At 34.0% G+C, this 24,919-nt stretch overlaps 1 protein-coding gene and 1 pseudogene across 2 annotated transcripts in view; both read right to left on the bottom strand.

The window, feature by feature from the left end:
* Nucleotides 1-24,919, bottom strand: part of LOC143256491 (paired box protein Pax-6-like) — a 327,851-nt pseudogene that overhangs the window by 89,066 nt on the left and 213,866 nt on the right. The gene's annotated exons all lie outside the window — the stretch shown is intronic.
* Nucleotides 14,500-23,961, bottom strand: LOC143256490 (diuretic hormone class 2-like). The gene is made up of 4 exons (XM_076513779.1): nt 23,860-23,961; nt 18,817-18,901; nt 15,572-15,670; nt 14,500-14,791 (listed from the first exon to the last, which is right to left on the bottom strand). Exons 2-4 carry the CDS (start codon nt 18,894-18,896, stop codon nt 14,653-14,655), a joined length of 318 nt encoding a protein of 105 aa, XP_076369894.1. The 5' UTR covers nt 18,897-18,901; nt 23,860-23,961; the 3' UTR covers nt 14,500-14,652.

Genomic DNA, 24,919 nt, shown 5'->3' on the forward strand with positions numbered 1-24,919 from the left:
TAACTACATCTGAGCCTCATCATTGTTTTACATATAAATATAATTATTTCATACGTTGTTATTTCTACAGATGTGAGTGTTATGACAGATATGAACAAGGAAATACTCAATATATCAGAGTAAGTGGACCTGTACGATGGGGTCCCGGCATAATCAGGTGTTTAAGGCACTCGACTCGTAATCTGAGGGTCGCGGGCTCGAATCCCCGTCACACCAAACATACTTACTCTTTCAGCCATGGTGGCGTTGAAATGTGATGGTCAATCCCACTAATCGTTGGTAAAAGAGTAGCTCAAGAGTTGGCGGTGGGTGGTGACAAGCTGTCTTCCCTTTAGTCTTACACCGCTAAATTAGGGATAGCAACACAGATAGCCCTTGTGAAGCTTTGCACGAAATTCAAAAACAACCAAACAAACCTGTTCAGTAGCAAAAGGTATAAAACCAGTTCAGTGACCTGAGGTCCAACGAAAATGAAACTCCAACTGGTAAATGTCTCGGACAGTTTGACCAAAACACTTGCATGAACTTTCCTTGCCTTAATTTTAGAAATATAAACCCTCTTTGTAGTCTTACTGTTGCGTGACATCATACAACTCAAAACTAACATTTTGAACTAAAAACGTTTTAAAACTACTTTTTTATTGTAGGAATATTTATTAATTAATTCATTATGTAGTTTCAAGCCAGCTGTTAATCAATTGTTTAGAAACGTTAACGTCAATAATGATAAAAAACTAATTTATTAATAAATAAATGAATAATCAGTGTTATATTAATTCATACCTTATTAATGTGAAGTTAATAATAACTACCATTCACTCGTTTACTCTGAGTAACACCATAACATTTGTTGCTCAGGCAAACCGATAATTATAAAGCGTCAAGATATGTTTTTTTATTTTTGTTTTGGTATTTTGAGCAAAGTTACATGAGGGCTATCTGCGCTAGCCGTCCCTAATTTAGCAGTATAAGACTAGATCGAAGGCAGTCTAGTCATCACCACTCACCGCCAACACTTGGGCTACTCTTTTACCAATGAATAGTGGGATTGACCGAACTTTATAACGCCCCCACGGCTGAAAGGGCGAGCATATTTGTTGTGACGGGGATTCGAACCGGAGACCCTCAGATTTCGATTCGAACGTCTTAAACACCTGGCGTTAACAATATTACTATCAATATTGTTTTCCAGCTGGCCTAATGAACACTGGTGTTCAACCGAAAGGCCTTGTCGGCGTTCGATATAACTGTTGTAGTGTGGTTAACATATAATGTGTCTTGTGTCCATTGATAAGTTTTTATAATTAAGAGAGAGCTATATTTTCTAGAGATTGTTATTTCCATAACTTACTTACTCAAGTTTTGATACAATGAACCAGATTTATATGTATACATAACTATTTAATCATAGTTGACCCTAATGTATCCTGTTTTTGTCTGCTAGCTCCCCATTACATTGTCTATTTTGTAAATTAACTTCTGTTTTTCTCTATCATTTGTTAGGTTTTCCAATGCACTGTTTCTGTAGACATAAAAATGTTGTATTTATAACCACGTTTCAAAGGTAAATTTTTATTAAAGTAACACAAATGTTTGTACGAAAGCTTTCTTCAAGGGGTAATGACGATATCGTTAACCTCTACCCGGTGAAATCAGTTGACACTATTGTTTTGGTTTCTGTCTTATAATGTAATAAATAAAAATAACAAAAAAATCAAATTTGAATAACCAGAAGCTGTGTTGGTTCTGGTATATTTTATATAACCAGAAGCTATTTTGATACTGGTATAGTTTGAATAAACAGAAGCTGTGTTAGAACTGGTATAGTTTGAATAACCAGAAGCTGTGTTGGTTCTGGTATATTTTGAATAATTTTATTTGTGTTGGTTGTGACAGAACATTAAAAAATCAAACAAGTGTATAAACCGATGTTATTTTTTACATAGGTTCTTGTTAGAAATAATATATATATATATACACAATATTGTTGACAGTTTGAAGATAAAAGTGGTTCTTGAACCAGAAATATCGAAGTATGAAATTAACCACCAATATAAATATGAATTAAAAATTGTGATTAACGTTGTTTTAGTTTTAATATCATTTTTATATAATTTATCACAATTTATCTCATTTGTTTAAAGTAAAGATTCGCTTTGTGGAAGCCGTTTGATGAAACTACTGAACGGTGAATGTTAGTTATGTAGAAAATTAGTTCACTTGAATTGTGATAGAGGCCAACACAGTCGCCGTGAGCTTAGTTATCTCGTGGAAAGGAGAAAATAATGTATAACAAAATAATAATAAAACTGTGTTACCTGTCATACATTCACGTTTATGGTGTAGTGTGTAAAATTACATAAGACAAAAACAATTAAAATATTTAATGCATGTTTTTAAATAATATATTTTGCAAAGAATAGTTAATGTAACAGTAAAAGAACCCTGTTTATGGCGTTTCCAGTATTTTCCTGTGCAATGCTACGTACCAAACTATGTGCTGTGCAATGCTACGTATCAAACTATGTGCTGTACACCCATCTCGAGTAATCGAACCCCAGTTCCCAGCTAACGAATAGCACAAATATTTTTCGGGCAATAAAACTTATTAGCAGGGGTGTAAAAGCGTTTTTGCTACAGAATGGAGCAAATCTGCTAATAAAAATAATTCAGTATATTTTATACATTGTATTATCTGAGTATTACATCTATGTTTCCCCCTTAGGTTCAGCGGTACAGAAAATATGATATTCGATATATGGTAACAATTGTCAAATAGTCTGGTTTAGCAGGCAAAGCTGTTTCGTCAATAACATTTCACCAGACCTTGAAATCAGAGCACATCAACACTCCGCCGCTCTTGTTCATGTAATGCTTTTAAACTGTCACAAAATTCGTTACGCTGGGTTTTCGATGCGTAAAAATACAGCAAAATGTTGATCTCCGGTAGCTTTGTCTGACGCGTGGACCAATAAAATGATGGACACTATAGAAGTATTCGACTGGAAATAACTTTCCGGACGAGCTCGTGGTTTAAATGCGATGTTAAAAGGCAAATGTGAACTGAGGGGTGTAACTTAACATAGAAGTGTTTTATCAAACGTTAAAATTCAGCAGTTTAATTGAAGCCTAAGAAAATAATTTATGGCGTAAATATTGAGATTGTTATGTTAATTAAGTTTCGATGAAATGTCTATTAAAGAACACACACATACGTACGTCATAACAAACACAACTGCAAACAAATTATACTTATTGGTACGTTATATATGTCACAGGTTATAATAAACACTGGTACAAACACAGTCGCAAACAACTCACACTTATCGGTATATTATGTATGGAATAGATTATAACAAACAGAAACAAGTCACAATTACTATTACATTCTACGATATAGTTCATAGCTAACCTACACACACGTACAAAATCAAACCAAAGAATACATGGAGTAGCTACCTGCTTCAAAGACCTACAGACTAGATGATTATGTTAAGCATTACAAATAATATATCAGTGAACATTGTAATTTGTATCAGACAAGTCATAACAAAATTTGTTAGGCATAATTATTACGTAAAAAATTATCCAGTCATAGCTTAAGGTGCATATATGAAAGTGTACGTTTCGTAGAGACAGTTACACGGTCATAGAAAGGTTAAAAACAGTTATAGAATCGCTTTTAACTCATAACTACCGGTACTGGTGCACAAATAAAATAGTTATTGTTACATATTCTCACATATAAAGGTCTTAGTTAACATACATAATTCATGTATAGCTAACAGATAGCAATGAGTAGGATATATATCTAATTAAAGGTAAGGCAAGGTACAAGTGACTTTTCATTCGTTGTAGCTAAGTAAAAATTAGTACATTGCTTTATCGAATTTATTTCAAAAACTAAATAAAGTGTTTAGCAACCAATGTAGATAATTAAATATTTCTGTGGCGTTTACTGGCTTGTCCATGGCTGAATTATTTTGAAGGATGAATAACATATCTCAGGGTCGTCGTGGTACTATAACAATGAAAGATGAATATTGGTATTGCTCATTTATCTTACAGCTGACGTTTCTCAGCCTTGCTTTTGTTCGTTCTGAACATCTGTCTGAGGTAAGTAGACTAAACTACATTCCATCTAATAACGCTGGTGTATTTAAAGTATTAAGGAATAACCATTATCTGAAGATGAACGAAAGTTAAACAAGAGTTAGTTGGGAGTTTGTATCTTTTCCTGTCATCACTGCTGTAATGCGGGAGAAACGCTTTGTCAGGGGTAAAACTTTGCATTAAAATGAAAATATTCATTCTGTATTCACTGCAGTGCTGTAAGATTAGCTCAATTTTTGTCATCGTATTTTAGCTAATTACCTTTATTGTGTATGGGAATAATATATTTAGGTGATACTGAAATAGATAAAAATTTATACCAACGTTAGAAATTAGTATGAATTACTCTCCTTTTGGTTAACAATGAGCAAAAGAGAGATCTGAAAAATGTGACCGATTCAGTCAGCTATTATAGCTATATGAGACGTGTAGTAACATATGTATATATTTACAATAGTACGATTCAAGCTAACGATGATTTTATCCAGTAACTATTTACGTTAACGAAGGATCAAGATAAGTGAATCGAACATCGCACGAATTAGTGATTTGTGAGATAGTTTAAACACAGACACCATTGTGTATCTAATTATACGTTCTCTCCTCACAATTTGAACAAAAGATGAACATTCGAACAAATTACCATAGTAAAATGAATCAATTTTATATTTATTCAATGACGTCTAACTTACCAGGTAAATCTCCGAACTTGTTTTTTTAAAGCTTAACGGCGTCTTTATGGCACGTGTGCTGAAAGTGGATCAGGTGTGGGCTAAGTGATAACTGAGGATAGGAAGGTCCAAGGTTCAAGACATAATGCCACTGAAAATGTATCGAATCTTCAGCTGCGGAAGATTTATAGCAGTGACAGTTAATCCTATTTTTGGTTTCGAACGAGACAAAACTATTACAGGGAAGGAAGTGCTACCAAAAACTGCTCTCCTTCAAGTCATTAGCTCCAGTTCGGTGATATCTATACCTAGAATTTTAATTTGAGTGCTTATTCTAAGTGCGTTTAACACGCTGTTTAGGGTAATCTTTCATTAAAATACGCAGGCTTTAGAATAGAGTAAAAGTCTACGTCTTTTAATATTCTGAACATTATTGTATGCATTAACAACAAATATTAATTGCGTAGAATACTTCAGTGTCGTTCATTATGGTCAATGGGAACCTACTAGAAAATGTCACTGAATTGTTGGTAAATAATAATTACTGTGTCTCCTGGAATCGGTTAAATTTGTCAAACTGTTGAAATGTAACATAGCGTAGTTAGTAGCAGTTTCTTTTAGTTTTTTTGCACAGTGTGATTAGCCTAGAGATTTCCAGAATACCTCGAGTACTATTGTTACTGAATTTGTATTTTATACATGACAATTTTTTTTTTAGAATATTTATGTCAAACTACACAAAGATTATCTGCGCTTGAACATCGCTAACTTTGAACTGATAGAATAAAGAGAAGACACCCAGTTACTAGTACAAGTACTTGTCCTCAACTCTTGAACTTAGTAACGACATTTCATTGTAATTTCATTACGAAATGTTCCGCAGCAAAACTATCATGTCCAAAGCACGTCACTCACCTCAGCTTGCTTTCTCTAATTCATCCATTGAACAACTACAAAACCTTCCCAAGATGGAAATACAAAAGTGCAAGTCCAGCGGGCATCTTAACTGATACTTCTTCGTACGAAACGACACTAATACCCGTTTTAATCTTCCAACTACTTGATATACAACGGTTGATCGGAAGGTATGACTGATAAACCCATGCCCTGTGCAAAACCGGTACTCTGTTGTAGCACAAAGGATCCATAACATAAGTCTGATAATAAACAGGCTTCACTTTGACCTCTCTACTGAACCCTAACTTGTCCTTGGCGCATTACCCGTTGATCGTTACGAATCCCTTCGAAAATATTTTGCGACATGCTGTGTATCACTTCTGGAAACTGACTAGAAGAAATTGTACACGAAACGTTACAGTTATCAAGGTATTCACATATTTTGTATAAGTTTCGGCTAGCTAACAGAAGTTCATTCTGTTTTTTTATACTACGCTGTCATTTCTTTGGAAATTTCGTGGAACTAACCCTTATCGCTATTCCAGACGGAGATCATTGCGTTGCGTAATGCTTGGCTGAGACAGGTGAGCGTTCACGGATTCCTACCTTTCATAAGATATAGCAGAAATGTTCTGTATGGCAATAATTTCTTTTTATGTTTGATCATTCTTGTTAAAGTCGTCTTAAGAGCTACAAAATATCATAAATAACACAGACTACCAATCTCATCCGCTTAGAGATGGTTTAGATTTATAGCTTTGTACTAAAAAACAAAGTTAATGCATCATTGAAATATGTTCTGTTTTCCTAAACAAACAAACACCTGTATATCAAATGCCTTTATTTTTTATTTCGGTTAAATAACATTTATAGGAACAACAACAGACCTGCAACTACAGTTGTTATTATAAGTATGTTTGTTTGTTTGTTTTTGAACTTCGCACAAAGCTACTCGAGGGCTATCTGCGCTATCCGTCCCTAATTTAGCAGTGTAAGACTAGAGGGAGGGCAGCTAGTCATCACCACCCACCGCCAACTCTTGGGCTACTCTTTTACAAACGAATAGTGGGATTGACCGTTACATTATAACGCCCCCACGGCTGAAAGGGCGAGCATGTTTGGCGGGACGGGGATGCGAACCCGCGATCCTCAGATTACGAGTCGCACGCCTTAAAACGCTTGGGCATGCTGGTCCCATAAGTATGAAATTCAGTGGTTATTTTAACAATCTCAAATAAATGCTTCATAATCAGAATTGGAGTAATGTGTTGCTAACATAATATTTAAATTAGATAGCTTCATTCAACATTTTGTTAGAACGCCAATTTTAAAGACTTATGACACTCGTATTCGAGGTTTCCAGCGCCATTTGGGGACACATCACACATAGCCCTCTATGTATTATTTAGTAACAAGTAACTAAGCAACAGACTCTGTGTTGTCTAATGGTAAATATGCTATGATACTGGATTCAAGATTTTACGACTTGAGTCACATTGTCACAAAAACACGCTCCGTGACAATCCTATTTACGTCATAGTGAAATCTGATTTCTCAGACTGAAATATGACACTTGAGCGCTACTTTTTGTCTAGTTTTCCAGCTAAATCGTGGCGTTTGAATACCATCTTCAATCTAGTTTCCCGGTTACAATTAGGGACGACTACACGCATGTAGCCATCGTCTAGCTTTGGGTGAAAAGTTTAAAACAAACAAATTATCAGTAACTCTATACCAATATTTTTGTCTTATATATTTTGGTAATTGTACTCATGCGCAGTGTATAAATGAGGTCTCGTCATTAAAATCAAAGAACATTAAATCGACGTGGTTATTGCCTTATTATATATCTGTGCTACAACTGAATTCTAGTTCTTTTAATGAATATAGTTTCTATATTATAATAATTAGCTGATATAAACATTCCTCACGTTGCTATTTTACAGTTGTCTTATTTATATGTGTTGAAGTAAGATCTACTTCTAGCATATCCAAGCACTGAAGTCAAAATACATGATAAACTAAAGTATATTATCCTAAACTTTAACCGTTGTCTACTATCGCAACGAAGTCGACAGTTAACATATTTACTCGGGAATGTAGTATTTGGATTCTGATTGGTGCGTTTAGAAGTAATATTGAATTCTGATTGGAGCGTTTAGAAGTAATATTGGATTCTGATTGGTGCGTTTAGAAGTAATAAAGTACATATTTGTCTGGTGTTCTCTGTCGAGTCTTACCACTAATTCACCTTTCATTTTCTGGTAAGTAATAATATAAAATTGTAACAGTTTGTATTAGGTGTAACTAGAAGTTAAGTTCATTTAACGTCGTTATGTTATGTTTTATGGAGACATTAATTTCGTTGTGAAAACTGTTGTAAGAGCGTGTAACTAAATCTTATTTGAGAAACACTTTAAATGGGCACTTTAATATTTGATGTGAAAATATATATGTTGCATTTGTTTCTTTTATTTCCCAATGAAAATTTTCTAAAGCAAAAAAAAACAAACAAACAGATCTTTGAAACAACCAAAAACATTTCGTAACGTTAAGTATCCAGATTATATAACCGTTTATAACTGCAATAAAGTAACTAGATGAAGGTATGCACCTGATGTCATTCAAACTGGGAATACGACATCTTTAAGTTGATTTTATGTAAAAGAACCATTAAAATTGTAACTAAAGTGGTAATATACCGTTTGGATAGAGCTGTAAATTATTAAATATAATCTTTAAACAAAAGGAATGAATCAAAACAGATTATCAGGTCTCACGACTTGACATTTCTGTGTACAATCTACAATGTAATCTTACCCCCCACCTTTTAGAAATCATAAACTTAATGATACACTGGGAAATAGTGACGGGTTTATGGTTGAGACCACAGACAGTGGGGATAACTTTAAATTAAAGTGTATATTCATAATTTATAACTAAACATAATCCATAAAAGTTTATTATTCAATAACGTAAGTTCTCAACAGTGGAAGAATATTCATGGAAGTCAGAGAGTTAAACTGTTGCTTAGAATCATGAGAAATATTTTGGGAATGTTTATTGGGCATCACGTGTTTTATTAGGGCCTCGCTTTGTCAGTCTTTGTTCTGTATGAAAACAACGTTATACGGAACCTGCTTTTGAAGAGGGGGGAACGTTATCTAAATCTTACGAAGTAAAAATCATTTCGAAATTTTAAAAATGCGAAACCACATTACTGCAACGTACTGAGTCCATCGTGTATTTTTAATGTATTTTCATTTTCTTACAAATTTTTTTTCCAGTCGACTTCAAATTATAGCACGTGAAGAATTTTAATGAGATCATCACTGTTACGTTTTGTGTAAGAAATATCTTACAACTGTTAAACTATGGTAATTTAATTTATTATTTACTTTTCAGTAGAAACATTTATCACGTGAGGAACACGCGTTCAGCTATAACGTAAGTAATTACTGGCGCAAAAGGCAAGAAACATATTATTTGGACATTTTTATAATCTCTTTTGTTGGTTACTGTAAAACGTGTTTATGGTTACTTATATGCCAAGAAATGCTATTTTTGCGTTAGCCAAACTTTTGTTTTAATGAACTTAGTCTGAAAGAAAAAGTCTCATAAACGGTATGTTTTATATATATCTTGTATATATGTCTATATATACATATAGACAATTTTTAAAATTTATTTCTAAGGAATAATTTGCATAATATTAAACTGTGTTTTAACTTGAATTTTATTTTGTAGTTTTAATGGACTCTCGCATTATTCATTAAAGTGTTTTATCGAAAGCCATATTCTGCGCATGTTGCTGAAATTATTTCATGTTGTATTCTAATAACGATGCGTCTCCCAATGGGGTAGCAGTAAATCTGTCCTAAAAGTTAGGACGCTAAAATACAGATTCGATTCCTTTCCAAAAGACACAGCAGAGAGCCGAACTTGGCTTTGCTACAAAGCAATCAAACAAACAACGGATTTCTAGTCAGTTATTGATAACGTGTTAAAATTAAATGATTTTATGTTATTGTTTCAGTATATTGTTACTTACAACAGTACTGTGTTGTACACGAAACGTATGTGTAACTCAGAAAGAAACACCGTATTGTTGATAGATTTTAACAATTGTTATCCTACTTGACAGCTGAAAGGACTGGCGCACTTTATAACAAATAATACTCCAGAGGGAAACATGCAGAAAATCAGAAAGAAACTAAGGTTCTTTAAGAGAACAGCTTTGATCACACTGGTATCGAATTCAGTCGTTTATTTATTTAAGTTGTTATTGCGGTAAACGACTATTAAATTGGATGGTGATTGGGAAAAAAACTGAATTTTAGAGAAAACCTTTAACAAGACTAAAAAAAACAAAACAAAATTGGTCAATTAGAGTAAAAATTTTGTTTGGCAAGACTGTATTTTGTATAAAATAAACCTGGGATCGAGATTATACACGAGAGACTAAAGTAATATATAGAAACCAAAGAGAGGAAATAATGGGTATAATGTCTCGTTAACTTGGAAGTTACTGTATATTATTTCACAGAACATACAGATAGACGTAAAAAATGCGAGAACTCGTGTATTATGTCCAAGATGTACTACAGATCATGGAATGGGCTTTCCTTGTTATGTAATATAATGTGTCTAGTCTTCATTAAGTCCTCATAAAATCAACTTTGTTCAAAACCTGTATCAATCTCTTACACTGGTATTCCTCGCTCGACATAAAAGAAAGTGTATACTGTCACAGCGAAAGTAATACGGTTTTTCCACTGCCATTGTTCAAATTGCTTTAATTATCCATTGCCTTAAAGTATTTCCGTTTTTTTAATTCGAAAGCAACTCGTAATAGCAGAGATGTTTCTGAGTTAACGACGCATGTTTCAGAATCGTGGAGACAATTCAATAAAACTGATCCTACGAGAGCTAAGCGAACGGAAGAATTATTTAAGGCAGAAAAGCAAGTTAACCCTGGCGATTCTGATGTGTTTTAACATCGAGAGCTTACAAGGTATTATTCCTCTTAGACCATTACGTACGTACGGAATATTTAACTGATGTTATAACTTAATGATATTACTCTTATAAAGTGCGTACTTTTAGAAACACGCATTTCAGTTATAAAATGTTTGATTGAACCACGTATAGAAGTATCTGTCTTAATTATACATTAAAAGAATAACGACCTATTAGATTATTATAATGTTTAATAAACCATTCCCATACTAAAACATTGTCTTGCAAAGTTAAGATTTTAATTCTATATACCATATATACAAAAACGTTGTTAAAGGGAACAACTCAGTATCGTAAGACTTAGCTAAGTACTTTACAGGTTATGCTGTATATTATAAGCGCTTTGTTTATTGAGGGATAACGAAACGTAGATTACAACGTTCTAAGATCGTAAACGCGCCCCCAATATACTGAGTTAAGTATTTTAAAACAAAACTATAGTTTGTCAGGAAGACTGGTTTACACACTGCACTGTTTGGTTGAGCCTTAGGCTAAGTTTGTTTTGAATTTTACGTAAAACTACACGAAGGCTATCTGATTTGGTTTCTGGGTTTTGTATTTTTCGCAAAGCTACACGAGGGCTATCTGCGCTAGCCATCCTTAATTTAGCAGTGTAAGACTAAAGGGAAAGCAGCTAGTCATCACCACCCACCGCCAACTCTTGGGCTACTCTTTTACCAACGAAAAGTGTGATTGAGCGTCACTTTACAACGCTCCCACGGCTGAAAGGGCGAGTATGTTTGGTGTAACGACAGATGGTTAAGGCACTCGGTTGAGTCTGATCTTTGTAGTTTTTGAACAGATTGATACACACATACACGAAGATTTAATTGAAATGACAAGAAAGTGACGACTTTAAGGATTTACCAAACCATAAAGTATCGTTAGATTTAAAGTAACTGTTTCTTTTCTTAACATTATTATTAATATCAGTGTTTTACGTGTCTTGACATTATTATTAATATCAGTGTTTTACATGTCTTGTGATTGTGTGACAATAATATTAGACATCAGAGAGAACTCGGAATTCTGGGTAACGGAAACAATAAAAAACAACTGAAAACGTATTATTCGCATCGAACCAATCTTGAAAATAACCTGGTAATGTTCCAACTATAAGACAGCATCTTTGATTACGGCTTGTGACCATTTGTGCCGCAAACCAATTTGATGGTTTGCTCACATTTAGACTGGACAAAATGTTGTTGAAGGCTAGAAATAAAATGGCCACAATTTTTACTAATATGGAGTAATAAGTGTTTGATCATGGATTATTCATGTTTTGGGGATACAGAAATATTGTCCACAATTCGTATAAATATGGAGCAATATGTGGTTGGTCATTATTTCTTCACACTTAGTTGAGAAATGTCTGTGTGTTTTGTTATAGCAAAGCTGCAGCTGGCTCTCTGCTGAGTACACCAAGGGGAATCGAACCACTAATTTTAGCATTGTAAATCCGTAGACTTACCGCTGTACTATCAGGGGATAGTTGAGAAATACGTTGGCTACAGTTTATCGTAATTGAAGTAATAAATGTTTGGCTGTAGTTTTACGCGCATATATTAAAGTAGTGTTGACAACAGTGGCCTTCTAAACTAGATATACGTTGGCCATAGTTTGTATACAGAAGTGGTTGGTCACGGTTTTTTAATAATACAAAATGATAAATGTTCGGTCATGGTTTCTTCTCGTCTGGATCAAAGAATCACTGGCCAATGTTTGTACAAATGTGGAATAGAAAAGTAGCTGCCTGGACGTCGCTAAGCAATGTAAACATTTGGCCAACGTGTAGAATCATCTAAGTTAGACACATGGATGATACGATATCAACTCTAAGATAAATATTTTAATAAAACAAGTGTTTGGTATTTAGAACATATTTCTCTTCAACCACTTAACTTTCATAAATTAACCTATCAAATAACTAGAATTATTAACTATGAAAGATCAAATAGCCATAATTATGAGTTTTAAAAGTTTGTTTGTTTGTTTGTTTTGGAGTTTCGCACAAAGCTACTCGAGGGCTATCTGTGCTAGCCGTCCCTAATTTAGCAGTGTAAGACTAGAGGGAAGGCAGCTAGTCATCACCACCCACTGCCAACTCTTGGATTACTCTTTTACCAACGAATAATGGGATTGACTGTCATATTATAACGCCCCCACGGCTGGAAGGGCGAGCATGTTTGGTGTGACAGGGATTCGAACCCTCAGATTACGAGTCGAACGCCTTAATCACTTGGCCTTGCAGGGCTCGATGACGTTGAGAAACACAATTATGTAAAACCACTGCTACACCAATAACCTTGATTTCTTGACTCAGTACTTTTATCCGTACAGATGACAACAATTCCAGTTTCCTCCATAACATATATTTTTATTGATTAATAATGGAAACATCTTTTATTTTTAACAAACTATTTAATATGACGACATCACCTTATAGTTACATTTATATTCTCGGCATGGTCAGGGGGGTTAAAGCGATCGAATCCCCGTTACATCAAACATGTTCGACCTTTCAGCTGTGGAGGTGTTAGGTATGTGACGGTCAATCCTAACATTCGTTGGTAAAAGAATAGGCCAAGAGTTGGCAGTGGGTGTTGATGACTAGTCACCTTCCCTGTAGTCTTACATTGTTAAATTAGAGACGTCAGGCGCAGATAGCCCTCTTGTATCTTTGCTCGAAATAAAAATAAACAAACGTTACATTTACATACTGACTTGTCACTTTATTAAGATTTACCTCACCTTCGAAACACATGTGTAGTGCATAACTTCAGGTTTTCAACGTGTGATATTTGACACTTTTGGCTGTTTCACAGGACAATGAACATAAAATAACTTTACGGATACTGTAATAACTGTAAAATGTCGTCACCTGCTTATCATGTACTTCCTGTTTATTAACAGTTGAAAGTATAACAATTCTGCTACTAGAAAGAGCTGGTGTCACCTCCGGCTGAAGACTGTCAGAAGGGAAAGCTGGTTGCACCCACATGTAAGGTGTAACTAATGTCAGGCTGTATTACAGCTGACCGGTTCTTTCAAATGATGACCAAGGCGGACTATCTTCAAGTGTTCTGATGGAAGGACATTACTAAGATTGTAATACGACGACATGGAACCAGCCCAGTAGCATTTCACCTTAGATGTAACAGAAAAGTAGGTTTTGTTTTCGCATATCATAAACTACTGTATGAATGATTAAGTAGAGATATAAAGACAATAGCATAAGACGTTTGTGCATTCTACGTTTCTTGTTCCGACAGTATAAAACAAGCAAACCAACTGAGACGTATGGAACATTCTTACAACAGAAGCTGTGATATCTTTAGAACAACAAATCCAACCAACAATACGACATTTCCACCATGATACAGTGATAGGAAATGGCTCTACCAAGACATTAATGCAATAGTACGCTACACTCGAATTTCCAAAATTGGTTTAAAAACTATGGCGTTGACTTTATTTGGTCATCGCAATCAACTGCGGGATCGCAATTGGTTTGATCATTTCCTGGATTAATTGAACATCGCATTCACCGTCATAATTATCTTATGACATCTATAGAAAGTACATACAAAATATACTTCTCTACAGACGGACAACGATCACACAAGCCACCTTGTATCGTCTTGCAAGCTCGTCCACCTAGTTATTGTTTTCTTAAGATTTAAATTAATAATTTAATTTAATAAAGACTACTCATCACCGAGATAAAGATGTGTTGTGTTAGTTTAGAAAATCACTATAACTTTGTAAATAGAGATTCGAAATAACTCTGGATACAATATTCTAGTGCAGAAAGTATTTTATTGTTATAACGAGTACAACGATTCAAATATTCATTGTGCAAATTTCACTGCGAGTGCGTTATTTCTATATTTATATACTAGTGGCGAATGAACATTAGCGCCATCTCTACTGGAAAACATTGGCATTCCAATTATTCTTCTTCGCCGACGTCACGACGCCGTCTACCGGGTCCACCGGCAAAGTTGGCTGCCGCTAGTCCCATCAAATGTTTAGCAGCTTGACTTCCAGAAAATCCACGTGACAGTCCCAAGTCCAGGCCTCGTTTATCACTACAGTTGAAACATGCATTAAAATGTGATAAAAGATGAAACTGTGATTTCTGCCAAATAAATTACAAATTAAACATGATAAATCATGACACCATCTCATTCAAAATAAGAATACCTCGGATTTGTTTCACTGGAAATTGACATAAATATTTCTAAGGTGGTTAAATCACTTTTTTTCGTTTTTCTACAACAATAGGAACAAACTTTGCAAACCGAGACACTCCAGCCGTTCCTTATAATTTCAAAATGGTTGTGACAAATGTGAAACAGTTTACCTTACATTAATACTGTTGCTGTTTCCAAATTAATTTTTACTACTTTCTTGGTGATAGACACATATTCACCAACTGCTACAGATCTACCACAGTACCAGTAACTACGAAACTTGCCCAGTCCTGGGTTTCTCACCACGCAAAGAGGGAACTTTCTATAATGTTTGGCAGAAGAAGAGGACGTGTTATAGCAACGAGCTAGTCAAGTAGACCAATTGAATTCACGATTCTCTGTAACTGACGTTCTGATTCATTTATCATGGTATATACCAAGAATTTTTTCTCGGAATACAGGCGCAAATTACCAATACAAAACGGGAAATATTGGGGCGACTGGTAACTCTAAGCAATACCTACGTGTTGAAATGGTGAATGAAACTTTATAGGTCTTCTTTCAAACTGGCATTTTTATGTTGTTAATTGTTATTTTGAAGATTATAGTTCGTTTTCGTTTTTAATAAATTTAGTTATGAAAGAAAAATGAAACAGCAATCTCGGGGATACTTACGTTTTACCACTCTCGGAAGAAATCAAGCTATCCATTATTCCGGACAAAACACGCATCACTTCATCTGAATCATCAATTTCCACCAAAGCACGCCTGTACCTAAAGATTAGACAGTATAAAATTATCTAAAATCTATATGGCTAAATCAGATTTAAATATGATTTAAGCTATTATAATATAAATATAATTACAGTATAAAAATGGGAAAAGCTCTAGAATGCGCCACGGAACTAAGAAATATAGGCCTCGAGATTCAATTTGATCTTTAGAAAAGAATCTAACGTAACGTAAGTAAAATTCGTTCATATATAAATAGAGATCGTAGGAGGCACTGGAGATTTTATCCTAAAATTATTCGTTGATGTTCAAGCAACATACAATAAAAGCAAATAAAAATGGTTCATGTTTTTTGCGCTGAAACAATAAAAACAGTAACGGTCTTCTAAGGTTTTACTCAAGATATTTTCTGTTCCACAGCACCCTTGTTTCTTTCAAGAGTACTTTGATGCTAGACAGAGAAATAAAGAAGCATAGTCCATTGGACTTATATATATTGGAACCTTTTTTAAAGTACTCTCGAACTAAGAAGCTCACTTTCTTCTGACTTTGGTCAATGAATATAAGCCCTATTAGTAAATCTAGCGTTCCCTTTTTGGACAGCTAAATAAACAAAACATAGAAGTCACGATTTCTTGGCACGCCTGCAGAGCAAATCCTAGCACACTTACTGGTATGCTATAAATTTCTTCCAGCAAAATAATCTTTTATTTTACTCGAGAGCTCTTGGTCTCTTCCAGTTACTGGTAGCGTCTTCAGGCTATATGTTGTGGTGATTGATTCACCACTCATACACGTGTTCCCGAGGCTTAGAATTAAAAGAATGGTGTACTATCATTAAGCTAACAAAATACTTGCTTTCAGAGACTAAGTGCCGCTAAATTTGTTTTGTTTTGAATTTTGTGCAAAGCTACACGAGTGCTATTTGCACTTGCCTTCTCTAATTTGGCAGTGATAAACTAGAGGAAAGGCAGCTAGTCATCCCCACCCACCGCCTACTCGTTTACGAACGTCGCATTATAATACCCACACGGCTGAAAGGGCTAGAGCGTATAGTGACGGGGATTGGAACCCACGACCCACAGATTGTGGGCCAAGCGCTCTAACCACCACACTATATGGATAAAAGGCATGTACACCAAAGTACTAGTTTATGAGGCGAAGCCCCCTACTGGCATTCCCCGCTGGTACAGCGGTGAGTCTAAGGATTTACAGCGCTAAAATCAAGGGCTCGATTCTCCTCGGTGGACTAAGCAGATACCCCGATTTGGCTTTGCTACAAGAAAATACACATACACACACCAATGGCAAAGTGGTACGTGTTTCGATACCCGTCGTGGGCAGAGCACAGTAGTTCATTGTGTTGGTTTGTGCTTAACTTAAAAAAAAATGAAGTGAAACATTGAAACAAATACTCTTTTGTACATAACTCATCTCATTTGTGAGAAAATAATTTTTTTTTAAAAGCTCTTTTCAACTTTATTGTCTTAGTCTATCTGGAATCTTTGAGCAGTATTCAAGTAATAAAACAGTGCGTACGAAGTCAACGCACTATTTAATTTTTAAAATATACACCTTAACCAAACCAGTATGCTAGAAATATTTGTTACTTACGCAACGTAGCTGGCTTGGCTTTGAAGAAAGTAAGGCCTAGCATGGCCTAGCGCGTTAAGGCGTGCGCTTCGTAATCTGAGGGTCGTGGGTTCGCGCCCGAGTCGCGCCAAACATGCTCGCCCTCCCAGCCGTGGGGTGTTATAATGTGACGATCAATCCCACTTTTCGTTGGTAAAAGAGTAGCCCATGAGTTGGCGGTAGGTGGTGATGACTAGCTGCCTTCCCTCTACTCTTACACTGCTAAATTAGGGACGGCTAGCACAGATAGCCCTCGAGTAGCTTTGTGCGAAATTCCAAAAACAAACAAAACAATTGAAGAAAGTAACCGAATAAAATAACTAGAAAATCAAACTGCTAAAAAATATCGCGTTTGCCATCTCTATTTTATGTTGGTAAGAAGTGAAAACAGATTAGCTTACTAATTATGCGGAGTCAATTAGCAATTATTTGCTACAAGTGGTGATAAAAGAATAAAACAAAATAAAATAAAAACTAAAACTTAATAATCAGAACGTATTGCGCTTAACAACAAATACACAATACTACGAAATTATAGAGATGTTATAAGATATTGGTTCACGAAACAGCTTAAGTATGAAATTACATCTGTTTATAAAATTAATCAGTTATTAGAAAGCACTGTTTCCTATAACGCTGGATATCTTTTTAAATAAATTGTGTCAAAAACACATTAAACCTAGCTGTGTTGCTTGACGTTTGCGTAATTAAACAGACTCGCGCCAAGTGCCTTTGACGTCGATGCATCATAGCTATAGTACATTTTACTCGCATAAGAGTGGAAAGTAAAATAAAACCGTTTAAAGTTTATGGTGAAAAGGCTTAATCTGTACCTTACTACAACGATTCTCTGTTGACAGTAACAGAACGAAATTTCATCCATCTTCTTGTCATCATGGTTTTAATATTTATAGGTCAATAATCCGTCTTTTATCTGTAACAGTTTCATCAGCATTTATCATGTGAAAATGACGCGTCCAAGAACAGGGACCTTATATTTTAACTAGTGGTGACACCTGTCTTACGAAATATGGAAGGTTTGTAAAATAATCAAGTTTTTTCCATTTCCTGCGTGTAATGCAGTGTTTTCATGCTTGACCAACTTTCTGATACATGTTTTAATTTCTTGGCAAAATACATTTTAATTATGAACTGAGAGATTAGAAGGAAAGCATCCAGTGAACGCCATCTGCCCTGGGGTTGCTCTTCATAAACGAGGAGGGGTGTTGATTGTTGCATTATAACGCTCTCAGGGATGAAGCGGTCAGTAGACTTAACACCAGGATTCGAATCCGCGACCTGCAACTTATGAGCCGATCGTCATAACCACAAGGTTATGTTACGCCTGTTTGGACATGGTATCACAAATGGATGTGCAATTTTATAGAAACTGGAGGAAGAAGTGTGAAATCAAACACACCCGGAGACACAACGAACTTAATACGACACATCCGGAGACAATATGCACAACGAACTTAATGCGACGAAACTCAGCTCCAACTTATAGGAAACTTAAAAACTGAAACAAATTTTGGAGCGTAAAATATTTAACTTACCGAGGTTGAGGCAGAGAAGCTGACAAATTCACTGACAGGACTGTCATTAGAAGTATTACGGTGACGAAAACCTTGACCATTGTTTCTAAAATTAAAAAAAAACAAAACAACGTATAGACTAACAGTATTCTGATTAGAAGTTATTAATTGAATTGAATCTTAATTAATTAAAATATTTTTGCTGAGCAAAGTAATATGGAAGTAAAATAAAATAAATATTAACCGATTGTGACGAATTTATCTATTTTTACACGAATATTTTGGTTGCCGGAAATGAGAAAATAAAAGACTGTGCTATTGCAAGTCATACGTGTATAAATGTATAAATGATAGTTTTCAAAGAAACCCTCGAGAACGTTTAGCATGAAACGGTCTATGTGCCTTGTAAACACCTTTTACTACAGGGTGTTTGGAAAGTCACTGTGCACTTATATATTTATTAACAGGCACGTTTCAGTATAGAATACAGGAGGTAACTATGAATGACAATTATAAACAATGTTGAAAGTGACCCACGTTGGCATCAATACAGGCCTGGATCCTTCTTATTTTGGTTCTAAACACAGCTAATCAGTTGCTGGTTTGAAATAGTCTGAATGAATGCTGTTATCGCTGCTTTCAAACTGCACAGTGACTTTCCGAACACTCTGTATTATACGAAGTGTTAACATAGATAATTGCCTCGATAATTATGACAAGTGCTAAGTGTTTATTCTTTCACAGGGTCGCCGTCTATATAAAAAAAAAGAATTCTTATACGAAACACCTGGGTTCTGTATTACAGCTTGTCGTACTATCAATCCCACTGTTTGTTGGCAAAAGAGTAGCCAAAGAGTTGACGGTGGGTGGTGATGACTAGCTGGCTTCCCTCTAGTTTTACACTGCAAAATTAGGGACGGCTAGCGCAGATAGCCCTCGTGTAGCTTTTCGCGAAATTCAAAACTAACAAAAAGTCAAACGTTGCTCATCACAAAATAAATCAAAACAATAAAAATAACCATGATAAAATATCCCCGAAGTGTCGAAACAGTGGATACTTTTACAGTACGTGGAATCATATAGCATCGTTGTTGTTTTTTTAACATATTACTACCTAGAGTTTACTCTTGTTAGTTCTAATAACACAGCATGTATCCCAGGGAAACACTTTTCCACACCAAGGAATACTTTAGTAAAATAGACACCAAACAATAGATGTATTGTTTAAGATAATCATCACATGAGATAATTTAATATATATATATATATATTAAGGAATATTTTGTGCCTAAAGAGAATTAGTTTCTCACTAAACTTTTTGACATATTTGTAATTTTAAATTTAAGCTAAAATATTTCTACCTAATAGAAAACTTTATGTAAGATTTTTCTACGATAACTAACAATTTAAAAAAGTCCTTTGTAATTATAAATAATTAGAAAATTAGTCTCCAGAAAAACTTGTGGATGTTAAAATCGAGAATAAATATATTAATAAAACTACTGAGCGCTAATCTCTTCTCAAGATGAATTTAAACAGTTCCATCGATTTAGTTTCAGATTCTGGGAACCCTTATTTGCATATACGTAAGAACTGTGTTGATACTGTTATGGTTGCGTGTATTGTTATATAGTTTATCATGGTATCACACTAAAAATTAACTTCAGTATTATAAGCATAAAACGTGCAAAAATGTGGTAATATGATCTATCATACAGTGTCAAATTAGATACATCACATTCACCTGTTATATGTCCAGTAATATGCGTATAATGTTTCGTACACTTTTAATAGAAAGAAGAAAAACAGAATGAGGATAGAGTCAGGAGAAATATGTTTTAAAATCAGAGGCTTTTAAAATTTTACAATTAAAGAATCGTAAATTAAAGTTTAAGGCGTTAACTTGTACGTTGACAATAAATATCTGGCATTTGAAATCCAAGGACTACATTTGAGATATGTTTCTGACTGAAAATTTTAGACAAAATAAATAATCAAAACCAAAATAACTGCAAGAAATTGTAAACATCTTTAGAGTGTACGTAACGTTTCTCTTAGTTGTAATGTAACATGGTTATTTATGTAACGTTTCTTTTAGTTATAATGTAACATGGTTATTTATGTAACGTTTCTCTTAGTTGTAATGTAAAAGACATAGTTATTTATGTAACGTTTCTCTTAGTTGTAATGTAACATGGTTATTTATGTAACGTTTCTTTTGGTTATAATGTAACATGGTTATTTATGTAGCGTTTCTCTTAGTTGTAATGTAAGAGACATAGTTATTTATGTAACGTTTCTCTTAGTTGTAATGTAAAAGACGTAGTTATTTATGTAACGTTTCTCTTAATTATGATGTAACAGACATAGTTATTTATGTAACATTTCTCTTAGTTGTAATGTAAGACACACAGTTATTTATGTAACGTTTCTTTTAGTTGTAATGTAAGAGACATAGCTATTTATCTAACTTTTCTCTTAGTTGTGATGTAACATGGTTATTTATGTAACGTTTCTCTTAGTTGTGATGTAACAGACATAGTTATTTAAGTAACGTTTCTCTTAGTTGTAATGTAAAAGACATAGTTATTTATGTAACGTTTCTCTTAGTTGTAATGTAACATGGTTATTTATGTAACGTTTCTTTTGGTTATAATGTAACATGGTTATTCATGTAGCGTTTCTCTTAGTTGTAATGTAAGAGACATAGTTATTTATGTAACGTTTCTCTTAGTTGTAATGTAAAAGACGTAGTTATTTATGTAACGTTTCTCTTAATTATGATGTAACAGACATAGTTATTTATGTAACATTTCTCTTAGTTGTAATGTAAGACACACAGTTATTTATGTAACGTTTCTTTTAGTTGTAATGTAAGAGACATAGCTATTTATCTAACTTTTCTCTTAGTTGTGATGTAACAGACATAGTTATTTAAGTAACGTTTCTCTTAGTTGTGATGTAACAGACATAGTTATTTATGTAACATTTCTCTTAGTTATAATGTAACATGGTTATTTATGTAACGTTTCTTTTAGTTGTAATGTAACATGGTTACTTATGTTACGTTTCTCTTAGTTGTAATGTAAGAGACATAGTTATTTATGTAACGTTTCTCTTAGTTGTAATGTAAGAGACGTAGTTATTTATGTAACGTTTCTCTTAGTTGTAATGTAAGAGACGTAGTTATTTATGTAACGTTTCTCTTAGTTGTAATGTAACATGGTTATTTATGTAACGTTTCTCTTAGTTGTAATGCAACAGACATAGTTATTTATGTAACGTTTCTCGTAGTTGTAACAGACGTAGTTATTTATGTAACGTTTCTCTTAGTTGTAATGTAACAGACATAATTACTTATGTAACATCTCTGCTACTTGTAATGTTACAGACATAGTTATTTATGTAACGTTTCTTTTAGTTGTAATATAATGTAGTTATTTATGTAACGTTTCTCTTAATTTTTATGTAACATGGTTGTTTATGTAACGTTTCTCTTAATTTTTATGTAACATGGTTATTTATGTAACGTTTTTCTTAGTTGTAATGGAACCCATATGGTTGTGCAACGTTTTTACCTACTAGTAACGTAACCCACATGGTTGTGTAACGTTTCTTTCGGTTGTAATGCAACAGACATAGTTATGTAACGTTTTTCTTAGTTGTAATGTAACAGATATAGTTATTTATGTAATGTTTCTCTTTAGTTGTATTGTAGCAGACATAGTTATTTATGTAACGTTTCTCTTACTTGTAATGTTACAGACATAGTTATTTATGTAACGTTTCTCTTACTTGTAATGTTACAGACATAGTTATTTATGTAACGTTTTTCCTAGTTGTAATGGAACCCATATGGTTGTGTAACGTTTCTCCTAGTTGTAATGTAATCCATATGGTTATGTAATGTTTCTTCTACTTCTAATATGTAAACAACACACGTGTGTAGCATTTTTTAAAATCATAATATAACCGACATAATTTTGTAACGTTTCTCCAAGTTGTACTGTAACGTTTTGAATGGAAGAGTTCTCAGTAACTGTTAGGTTATATCGGACATCCACCTCAAAAACTAATAATAATTCGACTTTATAATAATTTCGTTGTAATATTAGATAAACCAAAAACTTAAACCATTAAAATTCGTGTTTATAATTGAGTGTGAAAAAGTTAATTAACAAAATTTATGGGTAATAAGCATTCATAATAAGAAAGTTTAGGGTCAATGTGTGGGTATAATATAAAACGTGCATTAATACCAAAGTCTAGGAAATATGCGAGTCACATATTCGTTTCCAATCAACACCTTTTGTCATCTTAAATCATATGTGATTTAATTTCTTACAAGCCCTAGTTTTTAAACCGCAACTTTATCTTCTAGAAACTTTTCGTGTAAAATAAGAAAAAAGTATAAAAAAACGCAAATGATAACTGAAACGTATTTTTCGCGATACAAATAATTCACAAAATAAATTCACCCGTATAGTTCAAACACACTATTCTTTCTGCAGCACTTGGAACTTGTGTTCGAAACAAAATGACTGAAATGAAATTTCAACTACATCTCCTCAATTTTACACGAATATTTAAACAAATGTTTCTTGTAACTGTAACTGTGAAAATTAAGCCTACAGTTGTCCAGTTGGACAGTTGAAATTATTTTCTCTTATAACTGTTTCTGTGAAAATTAAGCCTAAAGTTGTCCAGCTGAAGAGTATTAAAAAGTTTCTTTAAAGCTGAAACGAAACCGAATAAACAAGGTATATCTACATTTATGTAAATCAGATTTTCGGATGACTCTATACGAAATAAATTTAAATTGTAGAGGTCGCTACTAGACGTTCTTATAGTATTGAATATGAAGAAAACAGTTAAATCTTAATTATAATATTTCAACTAATTTTCATTCGACTGGGCCTTACTTCAAATTGTGAAAACTTCTGGCTGAGTCCCAAAATATCGTTTAACATACTTTTTTGGTATCTATAAGTGGAGCTATTGAATTACTTTTGGCACTACCCATGTGAGTTACGAGGATATATGTTTAACAAAATCTAAACTTACCACTAGGGCGATGCAGAGACAAAGTTCAAAGTTATTCTTTTGGGTCAGCTAGTTTCCAAGTTCTGTTTCTTATTATTGGAGATGCTGTGTCTTCGTCTGTCTGAATGACCTGATAGGCTGGCAGCTTTTATACAAGTACAAGCTGGCGAAATTGCTGAATTGACGTCTGTAGTGACGTAATTGCTGACACTTTTCTCATTGGTTGGAGATCTTGCAAGAATATTTAGGGCGGGGTTGTTTTGACAACTTGCGACGTTTAATATAACTCAGCAAGAAGTTAGGTGACAGAGGTGCACAGAATTAAAACACGAAAGAATATATTTTTCTGTAACGTAAGATTCATAAACTTTGAGCTTTTCTTGTTTTTATTGAAACGTGAACGACAGCTTTTAGAAACTGTGTCTAATAATAATATATTTTTAGGATACTATAAACCTTATTTATTCATGAAATATACATATTACGAGAGTTTAGAAATCTATGTACTTGTATTCAGTTATTCCACAATATTTTAACCAAATAAGAAATCCCTACTAATTCTAGATTCATATGTATGTTGCATGATCTCATTATAAATCCCCACTAATACTATATCCATATGTATGTTGCATGATCTCATTATAAATCCCTACTACTCCTAGATCCATATGTATGTTGTATGATCTCATTATAAATCCCTACTAATCCTAGATCCATATGTATGTTGTATGATCTCATTATAAATCCCTACTAATCCTAGATCCATATGTATGTTGCATGATTTCATTATAAATCCCTCCTAATCCTAAATCCATATGTATGTTGCATGATCTCGTTATAAATCCCTACTAATCCTATATCCATATGTATGTTGCATGATCCATTAAAATCCCCACTAATACTAGATCCATATGTATCTTGCATGATCTCATTATAAATCCCTACTAATCCTAGATCCCTATCTATGTTGCATGATCTCGTTATAAATCCCTACTAATCCTATATCCATATGTATGTTGCATGATCCATTATAAATCCCCACTAATACTAGATCCATATGTATCTTGCATGATCTCATTAT

This window comes from Tachypleus tridentatus, chromosome 7, assembly GCF_004210375.1.
Source record: "Tachypleus tridentatus isolate NWPU-2018 chromosome 7, ASM421037v1, whole genome shotgun sequence".
In the NCBI taxonomy this organism is placed as follows: Eukaryota; Metazoa; Arthropoda; class Merostomata; order Xiphosura; family Limulidae; genus Tachypleus; species Tachypleus tridentatus.